The sequence below is a fragment of the Danio aesculapii genome, chromosome 4 (genome assembly GCF_903798145.1).
Source record: "Danio aesculapii chromosome 4, fDanAes4.1, whole genome shotgun sequence".
NCBI lineage: Eukaryota > Metazoa > Chordata > Actinopteri > Cypriniformes > Danionidae > Danio > Danio aesculapii.
The window spans coordinates 783,604-798,577 of NC_079438.1; the positions used below are offsets into that span (position 1 = coordinate 783,604).

Genomic DNA, 14,974 nt, shown 5'->3' on the forward strand with positions numbered 1-14,974 from the left:
ATGCCTGGGCCCGATTCGGAGCACTCACACTTGTCAAACAAACCAGGAAATGCACCCGGGCATGGTGTGAGTGCGCCCTAAGATTGCGATCATCCAAATGACGAAGAAGTGTTACACTAAACAACAAAAATGATACAAAATGATGGCTCGAAACAAGCGATGGATATGGAAGTGCATAATATGAAGTGATAGACTTTATTTCACACAGACTATATATATTGATATATTGCACATACCTTATTATTATTATTATTATTATTTTAAACACCCCCCCCCCCCCCCCCGTGTGAAACACAGCCAAATACAAGGAGTCTGTTTTTATCGATACAATAAATGTATATAATAAACACCAATGCAGGTGGGCAGTATTTCGAAAACAAAGTGGGTAGTTCATTTAAAAGTAGATTAAAATAAAGCAGCAGTAGATCTGCTGTTAGTAATATTCCCCATTGTTAAATCTTTTTTTATAAGGATTTTGGGTTATTCTGTAGCGATGATTAAATATTTAAGAAAAGTAGTCATTCAAAATCCTGTTCATTCATTTTATAGGTGTAACTCCAAAGAGCCAGACCTGCTGTCGTCCACCAATGATGCTCACACAGGTAAAGCCTCTCTGAAAGTCAACAGGCCTCATTCAGCAATATCCTAAGAATCATCATGTTCTTAAGGAAAAGTCCTGAGAACAGTATACAATGAAATGGTGAATCCCATATCTTCATTATTGAAAGCCAGTTTTCCAAATTAACATAGGAACGCCTCACAATTCCCCTTAAATAACATGACCTGTAAGGGCTGGACACGCCAAGCCGAAGGTCAGCCATTGGGCTTCGTTGGTAGTTCAGTAAAGTTAGCAACAGATTCGTATTTTCCGGATCAATAACTCATGACTGAAACATTGTTCCTACACAAATAGCACATTTTTTTAACCGTCGCAATGTATACAATCACCTACAACCTTATTTTCCTAAAAATGAGCTTTCCTTCGCGCTGGGCGCATTATATAGATCTCTATGCGCAGGCGGCGAAGAGAGCGATCCTTTGGGACCGTCTACAAAGAGCAAAACGCGAAAACCAATACAACAAAAGCCGTCAATAACTTCCCTCTAACACAGTGTTTCCCAAACCTGTTCCTGGAGACACACCAACACTACATATTTTGGATGTCTCCCTTATCTGACCCATGAACTTCAGGTGTTGGAGTCTCTTCTGATGTTATAATAAGTTGATTCAGGTGTGTTTGATTAGGGAGAGGTTGAAAATGTGGACTGTTGGTGTGCCTTCAGGAACAGGGTTGGGAAACACTGCTCTAACACATTAAACTGCCATCAAACTCAGATCACACGTCACTGCTGTCCCGCTGGTTATACTACAACACTTGGTTTTAAAAATATAAATATAAATATTTGCATAATTTTTATTATGATCAAATTTCAATAACTTCGCTGTAACATGCTGCATTTTCACCAAATTCAGTCCACACGTAGCTGCTGTCCTGCTGGTTATACTACAACTCTTAATTTTCTAATAAACTATTTGCATATTTTTAAAAAATATGCAAAATAGTTTATTAGAAAAGTACGACGCAAGACAAGTGACGTGTGATCTGACTTTGGTGAAAATGCAGCATGTTACAGTGAAGTTATTGAAAGTTGATCATAATAAAAATTATGCAAATATTTATATTTATATTTTTAAAACCAAGTGTTGTAGTATAACCAGCGGGACAGCAGTGACGTGTGATCTGAGTTTGATGGCAGTATAACGTGTTAGAGGGAAGTTATTGACGGCTTTTGTTGTATTGGTTTTCGCGTTTTGCTCTTTGTAGACGGTCCCTAAGAATCGCTCTTTTCGCCGCCTGCGCATAGAGATCAATATAATGTTCCCAGCGCGAAGGAAAGCTCATTTTTAGGAAAATACGATGGTAGGTGATTGTATACATTGCGACGGTTGAAAAAATGTGCTATTTGTGTAGGAACAATGTTTCGGTCTTGAGTTATTGATCTGGAAAATACCAATCTGCGAATCTGTTGCTAACTTCACTGAACTCTAGTAGGTTTGGTGTTTTCCACACGTGGCCTCTCGTCAGGTTAACGTCGGATCAAGATTTTGGGTGAACTATCCATTACTGAATTAATTCAATAAAATCTGCATGACCAGCCTGATCTCACGAGAAAACGTAAGTATTTTACGTTTTGATAGTTTAGTGGCGAATTCGTACGAGTTCAGTCGTACGAAGTTGTACGATTTTTAAAAAGGAGGCGTGGCACCTAACCCCACCCCTAAACCCAACCGTCATTGGCGGATGAGCAAATCGTACTAAATTGTACGAATTAGATCATACGAATTCGTACGAATTAGCCACTAAATCAAAGTTACGAATTGCCGTGAGATTGCGTTGGCATGACAGACCTTCATGAAAAGTGCGCAAGTAGAGTTTAAGAAGAGATCTGTTCATGAATGAGGCCTAATGTTCTCATTACATCTTCCTTCTTTGATTTATAGCCATTGATTTAATCGTTTCTGTTTCAACCCACGTTTAGATCTCATTTTTCAGACAGCCGTGCCTCCTCAGCGTCCCGACAGTTTCACCAACACCCCGTCTAAAGGCTTCCACTACGCCGGCAGGACCGTACACAAGTGTCAGCAGTGCACTAAATACTTCATCTACCGCTCTGACCTCGTGAAGCACCAGGAAACGCACACCAAGCCCGGGGCGCACGAGTGTCTGCAGTGTGGGCAGGATTTTGAGGATTCGACTCAGCTGGCGGCGCACAGGATCTCCAGCTGCAACACCAGAGTGTTCAAGTGCGTCAAATGCAGAGCTCACTTCAGATCCCTCAGGACTCTGTACAAACACAACCGAATGCACAAAGAGAAAACCACACACAAATGCCCTGAGTGCGGACGCACGTTCTCAAGCCTCTCCCAGTTAGTCAGCCATCGGCGCACACACCGAACTCCCGTCGTCAAAAGGAACTACACCTGCAAACTATGTAACGAGACGTTTGGCTCGTATAGAGCAAGTCTGATCCATCAGAAGATCCATAAAGCGGACGCGGCGCGTCCATCCAAATCAGAACGACAGCCAGGAAAGTGTCGCTTCTGTGACTTGACGTTCAACATAGACAGCGAGTTAAGAAGCCACCTGAAGACGCACGCCGAGTTCAGACCGTATATCTGCGACCAGTGTGGGAAGTGCTTCTCAGCGAACAGCAGTCTGCTAGCGCACCTCTCCAACCACACCGGAGAAAAGCCGCTTCTGTGCTCGCAGTGCGGCAAACGCTTCTACAGCAAGATCCAGCTCAAGTCCCACATGAGGTGTCATTCAGGAGAGCGTCCGCACATCTGCCCCTACTGCGAGAAGCAGTTCTCGCTGTCGGGGAACTTGAAGATCCACATCCGCATCCACACCGGGGAGAAGCCGTACGTGTGCCATCAGTGCGGGAAGGGTTTCGTGTCCGCCGGCTGTTTGCAGGTGCACCTGCGCTCGCACACCGGAGAGAAGCCGTACCAGTGTAAAATCTGCATGAAGAAGTTCGTAGTTTCCAGTCACCTGACGGCGCACATGTGCTTTCACACTGGCGAGCGGCCGCATTGCTGCGTGCAGTGCGGGAAACGCTTCATCCGCCGCTACGACTTGAGCAAGCACATGTACACTCACATCGGGAAGAGGCCGTTCCCTTGCCCCATGTGCCCCAAGGCTTATACCTGCCGCACACACTTGAACAGGCACATGAAGAGCCACAGCGTTTGATGAGTATTAATAGTATTATATCTATATTTTTTATCGTTTTGTCATCCCGAGTGCCTTGTCAGGAGCGAAATTGTACTCGCGAAATTAATACGGTGTCATTTACTCGTGCGCATCACGACTGGTGTTGATGTCCAAGCCTTTACACTGTGTTTTTATTTCTATCTCTCACTCTGTGAGACATTTAAAGGGACAGTTCACCCAATAATTAAAAATTGAGTGTCTTCTGTTGAGCACAAAATAAGATAATTCGAAGAATGTTGAAAAAAAAACTGATTTCTATACTATTGAGGTCAATTGCTGAATTTTCTCCTCAACATTCTACGAAATATCTTGTTTTTTTGTTCAACACTACTTGAGTGCGAGTTCTTTTTGTGGCGAACCGTCTCTTTAACGAACGTCTCTTTCATTTCGACAGTTCAGAGATGACTACCTCTATCAAGCTCTGAAAATGACAGGAATGTATGCTCCTCAGTAACGTCTTTAAGTAGCTTATTTATTTCTAATCTTCTACTTCTGAATCAGTCAGCGACTCGATTAAAAGCATTCGGATTTTTCATAACTACTTCATCTGGTTTATTATCAAAAGAGCGGCTCTGTAATCAGACCGGGACTTAAGATATTCGATTGTAATCTTGCTCCTGAATTACAGCTTACGTTTAAGTCCGTGTAAAGGGGACCGTTCTGTCATCATGTACTCGTTTATCTCAAACCTAGTTTCTTCCGTCGAACGCAGTTGAAGATATTCAGAAGAATGCTGGCGGAAAAAACAGCCATTGACTTCCATAGTAGTTTTATTCCCGCTATTAATGTGACTAATCCATCATTCTTCAAAATATCTTCTTTTGTGCTCAACGGAAGAAACTCCAGTTTAGTGAGTTTAATGAGTACACTTTTGGCAGAATATTTGCTTTAGTTTTTGCTGATATAAGCATAATAAATAACTACACTGTCCCTTGTTTATTTTTTCCCTGCCTGGTCTAACTCTTGCGAGCTGCTGTTTAGTTGTTTCAACACAATGGATTCATTTTGAAGAACGCTTCAGCATTTTCTTGCATTACTAATGTGTGACATTGTTTCACGCCGTGGATCTTTTCTGTAGGGTATATCTTTTAGGTTTTCAGATCCATTATTTCTAGATTCATTCTCGGTAAGCAGCTGTTAATATTGTGCTGAATGTTATCGCCTCACACTGAACACAATAAACGTGTCAACGTAAAGATGGAGTTACAAATGTGTGAAACCCGTTTCTACTTGCCCGCACTGTGGAAAAATTGACCCAAATTAAATATTCTGTCATCGTTTACTCATCTTGAACTTGTTTCAAACCTTTGAGTTGTTTTGTTTTTCTGTCGAACACACAGGAAGATATTTTGAAGAATGCTGAAAACCATTGACTTGCTTAGTATTCAATATGGAAGTCAATGGTTACAGGTTTTCAGCTTTCTTCAAAATATCTTCTTTTGTGCTCGACAGAAGAACAAATAAAAACTTCACTTGACACTGAATACATTTTCATTTTTGGGTAATCTATAACTGTTAGTAATAGTAACTATTACTATTAAGTTGATTACCTCAATGTTTGGGTTAAAACAGTTGGGTTTGCTCATAAATTACCCAAATTGAGTTGAATCAATTCAGCCATTTTAGAGTGTTTTTTTGTTTATTTACCGCATCCAGCTGGCACTTTATTATCCCTGAGGTCAAGGGAGATGATTTGTGAAATGGTTTGACGTGATCGTGACAATGGTAAGTGTATGTAGTATGTACAATTTCATTAATTCATATATATATATATATATATATATATATATATATATATATATATATATATATATATATATATATATATATATATATATATATAGATATAGATATAGATATAGATATAGATATAGATATATATAGATATAGATATATATAGATATAGATATATATATATAGATAGATAAAAGCAAAGCAACTGTTGTTACAATCAGTATGTACATAAAGTTGCCTTGTAGTCTAATTTTTGTGCCCTGCACTCGCTAAATTCCCTCAGTCTCGTTCCCTCATTTATGTCATTGATTACATTACTCAAATGTCCACTACTGTATATGAATGGGTTTAAATGTAATGCCTTAAATGCTTGAGAACGTGGCAGCTACACTGTTCGAGAGGTCGGTGGTATGTCCATTAGCTGAACCCTTTGAAATTCTTCATACAGAAGGGCCCTTCAAAGTGGCCAGTTTGAGCCGTTCCGTTTGGAACGATACTTGAATATGGCAGCCATGATTGTTTTCACTCTAAAGTGCTCTTTGGAGGGTGATATATTCCATCTGGATTGCAACATGCATCTAAAAACTGCAGGACGGACACTGGGCCAACAAGAGTAGATTGTGGTAAAATGGAGTATACAGTATAGAACCTTGAGGCAGATGCGCTACAGCAGCAGAAGACCACACCGGGTGCCACTCCTGTCAGCTAAGAACAGGAAACTGAGGCTACAATTCACACAGGCTCACCAAAACTGGACAATAGAAGATTGGAGAAAAGTTGCTTGGTGTGCTGAGTCTCCATTTCTGCTGCCACATTCAGATGGTCGGGTCAGAATTTGGCATCAACACCATGAAAGCATGGATCCATCCTGCCTTATATCAATAGTTCAGGCTGGTGGTGGTGGTGTAATGGTGTGAGGGAGATTTTGTTGGCACACTTTGAGCTCATTAGTACTAATTGAGCATGGTGTCAACGCCACAGCCTACCTGAGTATTGTTGCTGACCATGTCCATCCCTTTATGAGCACAGTGTCCCCATCTTCTGATGGCTACTTCCAGCAGGATAACGCACCATGTCATAAAGCGTAAATCCTCTCAGACTAGTTTCTTGAACATGACAATGAGTTCACTGTGCTCAAATGGCCTCCACAGTCACCATATCTCAATCCAGTAGAGCACCTTTGGGATGTGGTGGAACGGGAGATTCACATCATGGATGTGCAGCCGACAAATCTGCAGCAACTGCGTGATGCTATCATGTCAATATGGAGCAAAATCTCTGAGGAATATTTCCAGTACCTTGTTGAATCTATGCTACGAAGGAATAAGGCAGCTCTGAAGGCAAGAGGGGTCCAACCTGGTACTAGTCAGGTGTACCTAATAAAATGGCCGGTGAGTATTGTGTAATATTGCTGAAAGTTGTGAGATTTATATTTAAGCACGATAAGAAAATGACTACAACAAAGCAAACATTGACTTTGTGAGGATCAACACCGCAGTGACGCTTTAATAAATTTGTTGAATAAGAAAACTGACTTCAGTTATTTGATGTTAAAGGACTGGAAGATCTCGAGTTAGCAAAACTAGCTGTGCGATGGATCCTAAACTATTACCCCTAATCTCAACATCATCAACTCTTTTCATAAGACATAACACAACCTTTCAGGATTTTAAAACCACTTAAACTGACAGCCTATCAGTGTAGAAATATGCTAGTAATTAAACTATTAGCTATTAGCATGAATATAAATAGCTGAATAAACCTGCAGTTTGTGTTAGGATTTTCGCGTTTATTAATTTCTTAATAATTACTAAAAGCGTTAATAATTACAAAAATTTTCGTTTTTACTTAATTTAACCGGGATCAGCTGCTTTTATTCATTTACTTGAGTATTTACTTTGTCTTTTTGAGTTTAGGTATGTAGCTGAAATGTAACGACAGTACTGCATTGAGTCTCTATTTGTAAATTTTTAATTGGCTAACTTTATATTACTTTAATATGCCATTTTAACCAGCAGTGCCTCTAATAATTGTATGAATTTATAAATCAAATTTAAAAAGAATCATTTATCATCTATAATATCACAAAGAAACATCTGATAAACCTCTTAAAATGAATTGACTTTTATTTTGAAAGCTGCAACATCCGGATGACGCCCGTGTTTGCTCTTTAACCCGCGTGTACGTTGCATTCACTTATCCATTATTCTCCAGTCTAAGATTTCTGTTTCACAGTAAATGATTGAACCGGGTGAGTATCGATGCTTGTTATGAAGTTTACCTGCTGAAGGCTAGATAATAAGCTGCAGTCCAGTAGGAATATGCCGCAGCTAGAGCGCTGACTCACTGATCGACGGGTAGATCTACCGTGGTGTTTGTAGGTGATGTTTATGGTGCAGTAGAGTGTCCTGAAGACTCCAGTCCCTCCTCTTCCTCCTCCTCTTCATCCAGACCCTTATAATGTGGCCCCTCTACACCTATCATCACCTGCTAACCTTCCTGCTAACCTTCTTCAGGTAACTTGCGCTGTTCTGTTCACATCACCGTGCGCTGTTTCCACGGTAGTTTCCCCGTTAAGAGATGTGTAGCATATGTCGCGGTCCTTATGTTGGCTGACAGTCTGATTCTTTACCATTTGTTTACAATTTCACTACAATGTGTATTGTTGTAAATAACATTTAAGGTCTTCTTTAAGATTATACAGCACTGTTTTAGCTTTTTCCTGAATACTTACGTTTAATCTAACGATAACGTTAGCAGTCGTGCGTAAAACTAGCAGTTCCACCTGAAAGTATACCATGGTACGTTAGTTTATAGTAAATACTGTAGTGTTTTTGAACCATACTATAGTAAAATGCATGAATTAATCTGTTGTGTTAATTCTATAATGACAACGACTATAGTAATATAAACAAATGACCCTATAGACAACCATAGAGAGACGTTATACTACACTACACCTGTTTACTGTAGTAAAATGAATACTAGACTGTTCGCCGGCAGCTATCTGAAGTCGCCCACTGAAGCTGAGCAGGGCTGCGTCCGGTCAATACCTGGATGCGAAAGCTAGGTCGCTGCCGGAAGTGGTGTTAGTGAGGCCAGCAGGGGGCACTCAACCTGCGGTCTGTGTGAGTCCTTACGCCCCAGTATAGTGAAGGGGACACTATTCTGCTCAGTGAGCACCGTCTTTCGGATGAGATGTTAAAACTGAGGTCCTGACTCTCTGTGGTCGTTAAAAATCCTTCGAAAATGAGTAAGGGTTTAACCCTGCGAGTACCCCCCCCCCCCCCCCCCCCCCGCCGAAAATTGGGTCTGCCTAGGACCCTGAGTGATCCGCTTGTTAAGTGGTGACGTATGTAATACTGTTTCTGAGTTCAAGCCGCCGGTCATTTGAATTGAGAAAATATTCGTTTATGACCGCGTTTTAGTCATATCACACTTTAAAGTGAATTTTATATAAAGTCATAGTGTACACAACGATTTCTGGGCTTGCTGCTTCATAAATACCACAATTTTAACAATTTATAAAAAAAATGAATCACTTTCTGGCCATCGGATATTAGGCATGGATATTTACATTGCAATCGTGATTTTCGAAAGTATTACGTCGCTTTATAAACGTTTATTATTATCACTTGATGAGTCTCCCCATACAGTTTGATATAGCGATTGGACCCGGAAGCCGCTTCGCGTGACCTCACACTTAACAAGCGGATCTGTGGTTGTTGCTAGATCGGATACGTTTGCGGCCGGAAGTTAATGAGAATTATTTCTGTTATATATTAAATTTCACATGTATAGTATTTTGTTAAGGTCTACCCCCACTCCAACCCTAAACCCAACCGTCACATTAACGTAAAAACAGTAGTTGTACCGAGTGTTATTTATGTTATCTATTAAATTACCCAATAAATTGCATTTTTAATGCCTACCCCATCCCTAAACCCAAACGTCACAGTACTGTAAAAATATTAATTGTTATACAGTGTCATAAAAAATGCTGCTTTATTAATGTATGTATCGTACTTCCGGCCGGCCGCATATCCAATCTAGACTTTACCCGGATCGGTTCACTGGAGTTGTAATAGGTTTGGTTTGTAGTGCCTGATAAAAAAAAAATATATATATATATATATATATATATATATATATATATATATATATATATATATATATATATATATATATATATATATATATATATATATATATAGGGCCGGCGCGTCCATAGAGGCGACCTAGACGGCCACCTAGTGCGGCAGAATAGATAGGGCTCACTCACCACCTGCGTCCTCAGTTATGTCCGCGACACCTCCCTCACCACCTGCGTCCTCAGTTATGTCCGCGACACCTCCCTCACCACCCGCGTCGTCAGTTATGTCCGCGACACCTCCCTCACCACCCGCGTCGTCAGTTATGTCCGCGACACCTCCCTCACCACCTGCGTCCTCAGTTATGTCCGCGACACCTCCCTCACCACCCGCGTCGTCAGTTATGTCCGCGACACCTCCCTCACCACCTGCGTCCTCAGTTTTGTCCGCGACACCTCCCTCACCACCCGCGTCGTCAGTTATGTCCGCGACACCTCCCTCACCACCCGCGTCCTCAGTTATGTCCGCGACACCTCCCTCACCACCCGCGTCGTCAGTTATGTCCGCGACACCTCCCTTACCACCCGCGTCGTCAGTTATGTCCGCGATACCTCCCTCACCACCCGCGTCCTCAGTTATGTCCGCGACACCTCCCTCACCACCCACGTCGTCAGTTATGTCCGCGACACCTCCCTTACCACCCGCGTCGTCAGTTATGTCCGCGACACCTCCCTCACCACCCGCGTCGTCAGTTATGTCCGCGACACCTCCCTTACCACCCGCGTCGTCAGTTATGTCCGCGATACCTCCCTCACCACCCGCGTCCTCAGTTATGTCCGCGACACCTCCCTCACCACCCGCGTCCTCAGTTATGTCCGCGACACCTCCCTCACCACCCGCGTCCTCAGTTATGTCCGCGACACCTCCCTTACCACCCGCGTCGTCAGTTATGTCTGCGACACCTCCCTCACCACCCGCGTCGTCAGTTATGTCCGCGACACCTCCCTCACCACCCGCGTCGTCAGTTATGTCCGCGACACCTCCCTCACCACCCGCGTCGTCAGTTATGTCCGCGACACCTCCCTTACCACCCGCGTCGTCAGTTATGTCTGCGACACCTCCCTCACCACCCGCGTCGTCAGTTATGTCCGCGACACCTCCCTCACCACCCGCGTCGTCAGTTATGTCCGCGACACCTCCCTCACCACCTGCGTCCTCAGTTATATCCGCGCCTAGGGTGGCTGAATAGAGAGGGCGGCATTATATTTATATATAAATATAAATGCAGTGATCTCGTTTAAATGTATGTAATTTTAAAAGAGCGTTATAATGACATAAAACTACTTTTAAATGATGTATTTCGTATACTGATGTGCAACTAAAGGCATGTGTTGTGGCATGGAGAATTTCTCTTTCGCGCTTTTATTTTAGATTACATTTATTTAATATTATTAATATCTATTTGAAGACAAAATTATTTGCAAAAATATATTTATTTATTTTATATAATTTGTATATTTTCTGTTTAATATATATAATTTTGAGATATTTCCCAAATAGTTTTCTAAGAAATTTCTTTAAATTTGGCTGGAATAATGGGAATTAAAAGAAAATTATATTTAAAATCTTATATCAATATTAATAGCCCTGTTATGTAAATATTTTTCAAGTATATACGTGTGTGTGTGTGTGTGTGTGTGCATTTACATAATAAATACAGACTTATATACTATGCGAATACAAACTTTTATTTTGTAGATGATCCGTCACCATTAATGGTTAAACAGCACTGACTCATACAGGAATAATACCGTGACGGTACTGATGGCATTATATAGTACTCTATTTTCTTCATGTACTCAACACATGTGCTCTTCTCTGTCTGTCCAGCTATGTCCTGCTCCACGCGTCTCGTAAGACTTTCAGCAATGTGAAAGTGAGCATCTCTGCGCAGTGGACGCCGTCAGCGTTGCAGCAGAACGCCACGGCTTTGTCTCCTGCGGAGGTACAGCTCAAAATACACACTTCTAATCTCTCTCTCATTTGATTAATTTCAGATTTAATTGTGTTTCCTAGCTTGATAGATCATGAACGAGCATTTCCTGTGGTTTTGCTGTTAAGATGATAACCGGAGCGACTGATTACTCGGAAATTAGCATCTTAAAGGGACAGTTCACCCAAAATGAGAACGCTCATCATTTACTCACGCTCAAATGGATCTACATTTTTATGAATGTCTTTCTTCTGTCGGACACAAAACAAGATACTCTGAAGAATGTTGGATTAAGCAGCTGTTGACATCCATAGCAGGAACAACAAATACTATGGAAGTCGGAAGAGTATCTTGTTCAACAGAAGAAAGAAACTCAACCAGGTTCGGACATGAGGACGAGTAAATGATGATTTTGAAAATGAAGATGCAGCTCCAGTTCAGACAGATTTGATTAGGATCTATGGATATTATGCATCATATGAATACTTATATTAATAGATAATTAATCACCAATCAGAAGTCTGATTGACTATTTTAAGCATACACAGTAAATAACATTGCATTATTTGTGTTTGTATGTGAAGACATGGGAGGAAAACGCATTGTTTGCTGATATGGGAGAGGCCACGCTGTTCTTGGGTGCTCTGGACTCCATATTCCTCTTCTCTTATGCTGTGGTAAGTTATCAATCGATTGGCCACTTTATTAGGTACACCATACTAGTACCAGGTCGGACCCCCTTTTGCCTTCAGAACTGCCTTAATCCTTCGTGGCGTAGATTCAACAAGCTACTGGAAATATTCCTCGGAGATTTTCCTCCACGTTGACATGATAGCATCACGCAGTCGCTGCTGATTTGTCGGCTGCACATACATGATGTGAATCCCACCACATCCCAAATGTGCTTTATTGGATTGAGAACAGGTGACTGTGGAGGCCATTTGAGTACTCATTGTCATGTTCAAGAAACCAGTCTGAGATGATTCACGCTTTGACATTCTGCTGCTGTAGCCCATCCGCTTCAAGGTTTAACATGTTGTGTACCTAATAAAGTGGCCAGTGAGTGTATATGTTATATAGATGAAGTCAGCAGGTTTGGGGGATTGTGATTGTGACACAAAACGTAACCTCGAAATATTCTGCTGAGATTTATTAATAACTATAATTGGACTGTGTTTTGTTTGGATGCCATCGCACAAGGCATTAATGGAGAATCTCGCTAGTCACAATTGTTCAAACCTTCAAAAATAAATGTATGCATACATAAATAAATGGATAGATAGGTAATTAAATACATGTAACATAGATAAAAAAAATAAAGTCTTATATGAGTTAATAAAACAGATGTATTTTTAATTTATTTTTATTTTTAAATTATTTTCTGAATGCATTATTAATTTTTATTTTATTGTTTAAATATTGCAAATAAAACTAATTCGTTTATTTTCTTTCCATTTTATTTTTATGTGTCTATTTTATTTGTAATTTATTATTGCACATTTATATATTTAAATATATATTTGCTTGGATTTTCTTTTTACTTTACAGTCTACAACCACTTCATACATGCATACATATATCAAGTCAACGTACATCTCCGGGAAAAAGTGTTAACAAATGTCAAATTTTCTACTCTTTCTAATATATTTAATTTATGTAATTTAACTTTTAGCATCGTCACATGATTCTACAGAAAAGCGTGACAAATGTATTTTTTAATCTATATATTGTCTAAAATTAATATAAATCCCACATGTTGTTTATTATTTTTTAACTTTACTATGAAATCAAATAATTAAACTAATTTAATTCAAGTTAAATCCTGCATCTGCTTTGTTATCATTGGTAAGATTGATTACAGAAGGTGCCATATCGGACACACAAGACTCACACATGAACGTCTACTCGAAGGAGAAGTACGCCCAACATGTCAATAGTGCAACAGAAACCCAACTGTTAAACGGATACTTGTGGAACGCCCTATTTTTAATGTTGTCAGACAACGTCTTTTATCTGGAGAGACTTTAAATCAAATATTTTTAAATGTGAATCCCTTTAATTTGTACAACTTTTATCAAACGTAAACTTTAAACAGATTTAGATTTTTGTTTCTTGTATATTATTATTATTATTATTGTTATTATTATTTATGTATTTTTATCTTGTGTATTTATTGCTGTTGATGACTTGTTGATGAATATTTTTATAATTATTATTTTTATAATTATAAATAAATATAATTTATTTTTATAATTATATTTATAAACGTGTTATTTATAAAATGGGGTCTTTTTTTTTGCCGTGATATAGCCAGAGTAGCTAATATGGCAATAAACTCAAATTTCTCTCGCTCTCTGTTATGATTGGCCATCAAAATGTCTGATGTGTATTTGTTCATTGTTGATTGGTTGATTTATTTGTTGGTTTAATTTCAGGGTTTGTACATCAGCGGCGTGATTGGAGATCGGTTCAACCTCCGCTATGTTCTGTCCTTTGGTTTATGTGGATCAGCCATCACGGTTGGTGTTCTGCCGAAATGCATTCAGATTGCTCTTTTTTTTATTTTCTACTACATGTAGCATCAATAGAAATAAAAGGTTTTTGTTAGGGGCAGTCGACGATAAAACTACTAGCACTCTTAGTTCTTTAACTTATTTCGCTGGCTGGAATTAAAACTAATATTTTCTAATAAGCCTGTATTATTAGCTCTGTTCAGTCGAATTTTTTAAAATTGTCTACAGAACAAACCACTGTTCTCCAATAACTTGCGTTATTATTCTAATTAGGGCTGTGCGATTAATTGAAATCGTATCAAAATCACGATTTGAACATGAGTGATATCTAAATCGATTTACGATTATTATGCTGGTTGAACCAAAACCGTTTTCTTATAGGATAGCAAACTAACGGAACATCGCTGCAGCGTTTATATAAGTTTTATTCGTGGAGAAAATGAAAAAGCACTGCAGTGTTTGGGGTGTTCTGTTTGTGCCTGAGGTAATTAGTCTACCGAAATGTGTATATTCCATACAAAGCGTGAAGCTGAGTCCACAGTTCGTGAGTCGGAGTGTGCTTGTGGCATTCTGAAAAGTCGACATGTTTTCAGCTGGGAGTGCATGGAATACGCCCGTGCGACGCGCGCAAGCTGCTCTCCTCCATTGGAAATAACGAAAATGTGCGCGCAAAAAACGCGATATGTGAACCGGACTATTTCACGCGAGCTTCAAAAAGAGGTCTATTATATATGCATGGTGAAAACAAACTTTGGACACATACAAAAGTACACTCAACTTATTCTGACAGGTGGTCGAACAAAACATCGAGGCCTTACTTGTGTTTGACTTCGAATAAAATTTGTTACTCGTTTACTATTTTTATTGC

General features: G+C 39.9%; 2 protein-coding genes across 2 annotated transcripts in view; both read left to right on the top strand.

The window, feature by feature from the left end:
- On the top strand, positions 1-4,985 carry LOC130222647 (zinc finger protein 501-like). Its single transcript, XM_056455178.1, has 3 exons — positions 1-64; positions 492-602; positions 2,541-4,985. The coding sequence occupies exons 1-3, from the start codon at positions 1-3 to the stop codon at positions 3,752-3,754; spliced, it is 1,389 nt and encodes a 462-aa protein (XP_056311153.1). The 3' UTR covers positions 3,755-4,985.
- A 2,682-nt stretch (positions 4,986-7,667) lies between these two features.
- The window catches only part of slc37a3 (solute carrier family 37 member 3), a 10,670-nt gene continuing 3,363 nt past the window's right edge, over positions 7,668-14,974 (top strand). Inside the window, exons 1-4 of the mRNA XM_056455179.1 lie at positions 7,668-8,025; positions 11,491-11,605; positions 12,178-12,270; positions 14,029-14,112. Of these exons, the coding sequence (XP_056311154.1) occupies positions 7,970-8,025; positions 11,491-11,605; positions 12,178-12,270; positions 14,029-14,112 (348 nt within the window). The 5' untranslated portion in view covers positions 7,668-7,969. The remainder of the gene's footprint in view (positions 8,026-11,490; positions 11,606-12,177; positions 12,271-14,028; positions 14,113-14,974) is intronic.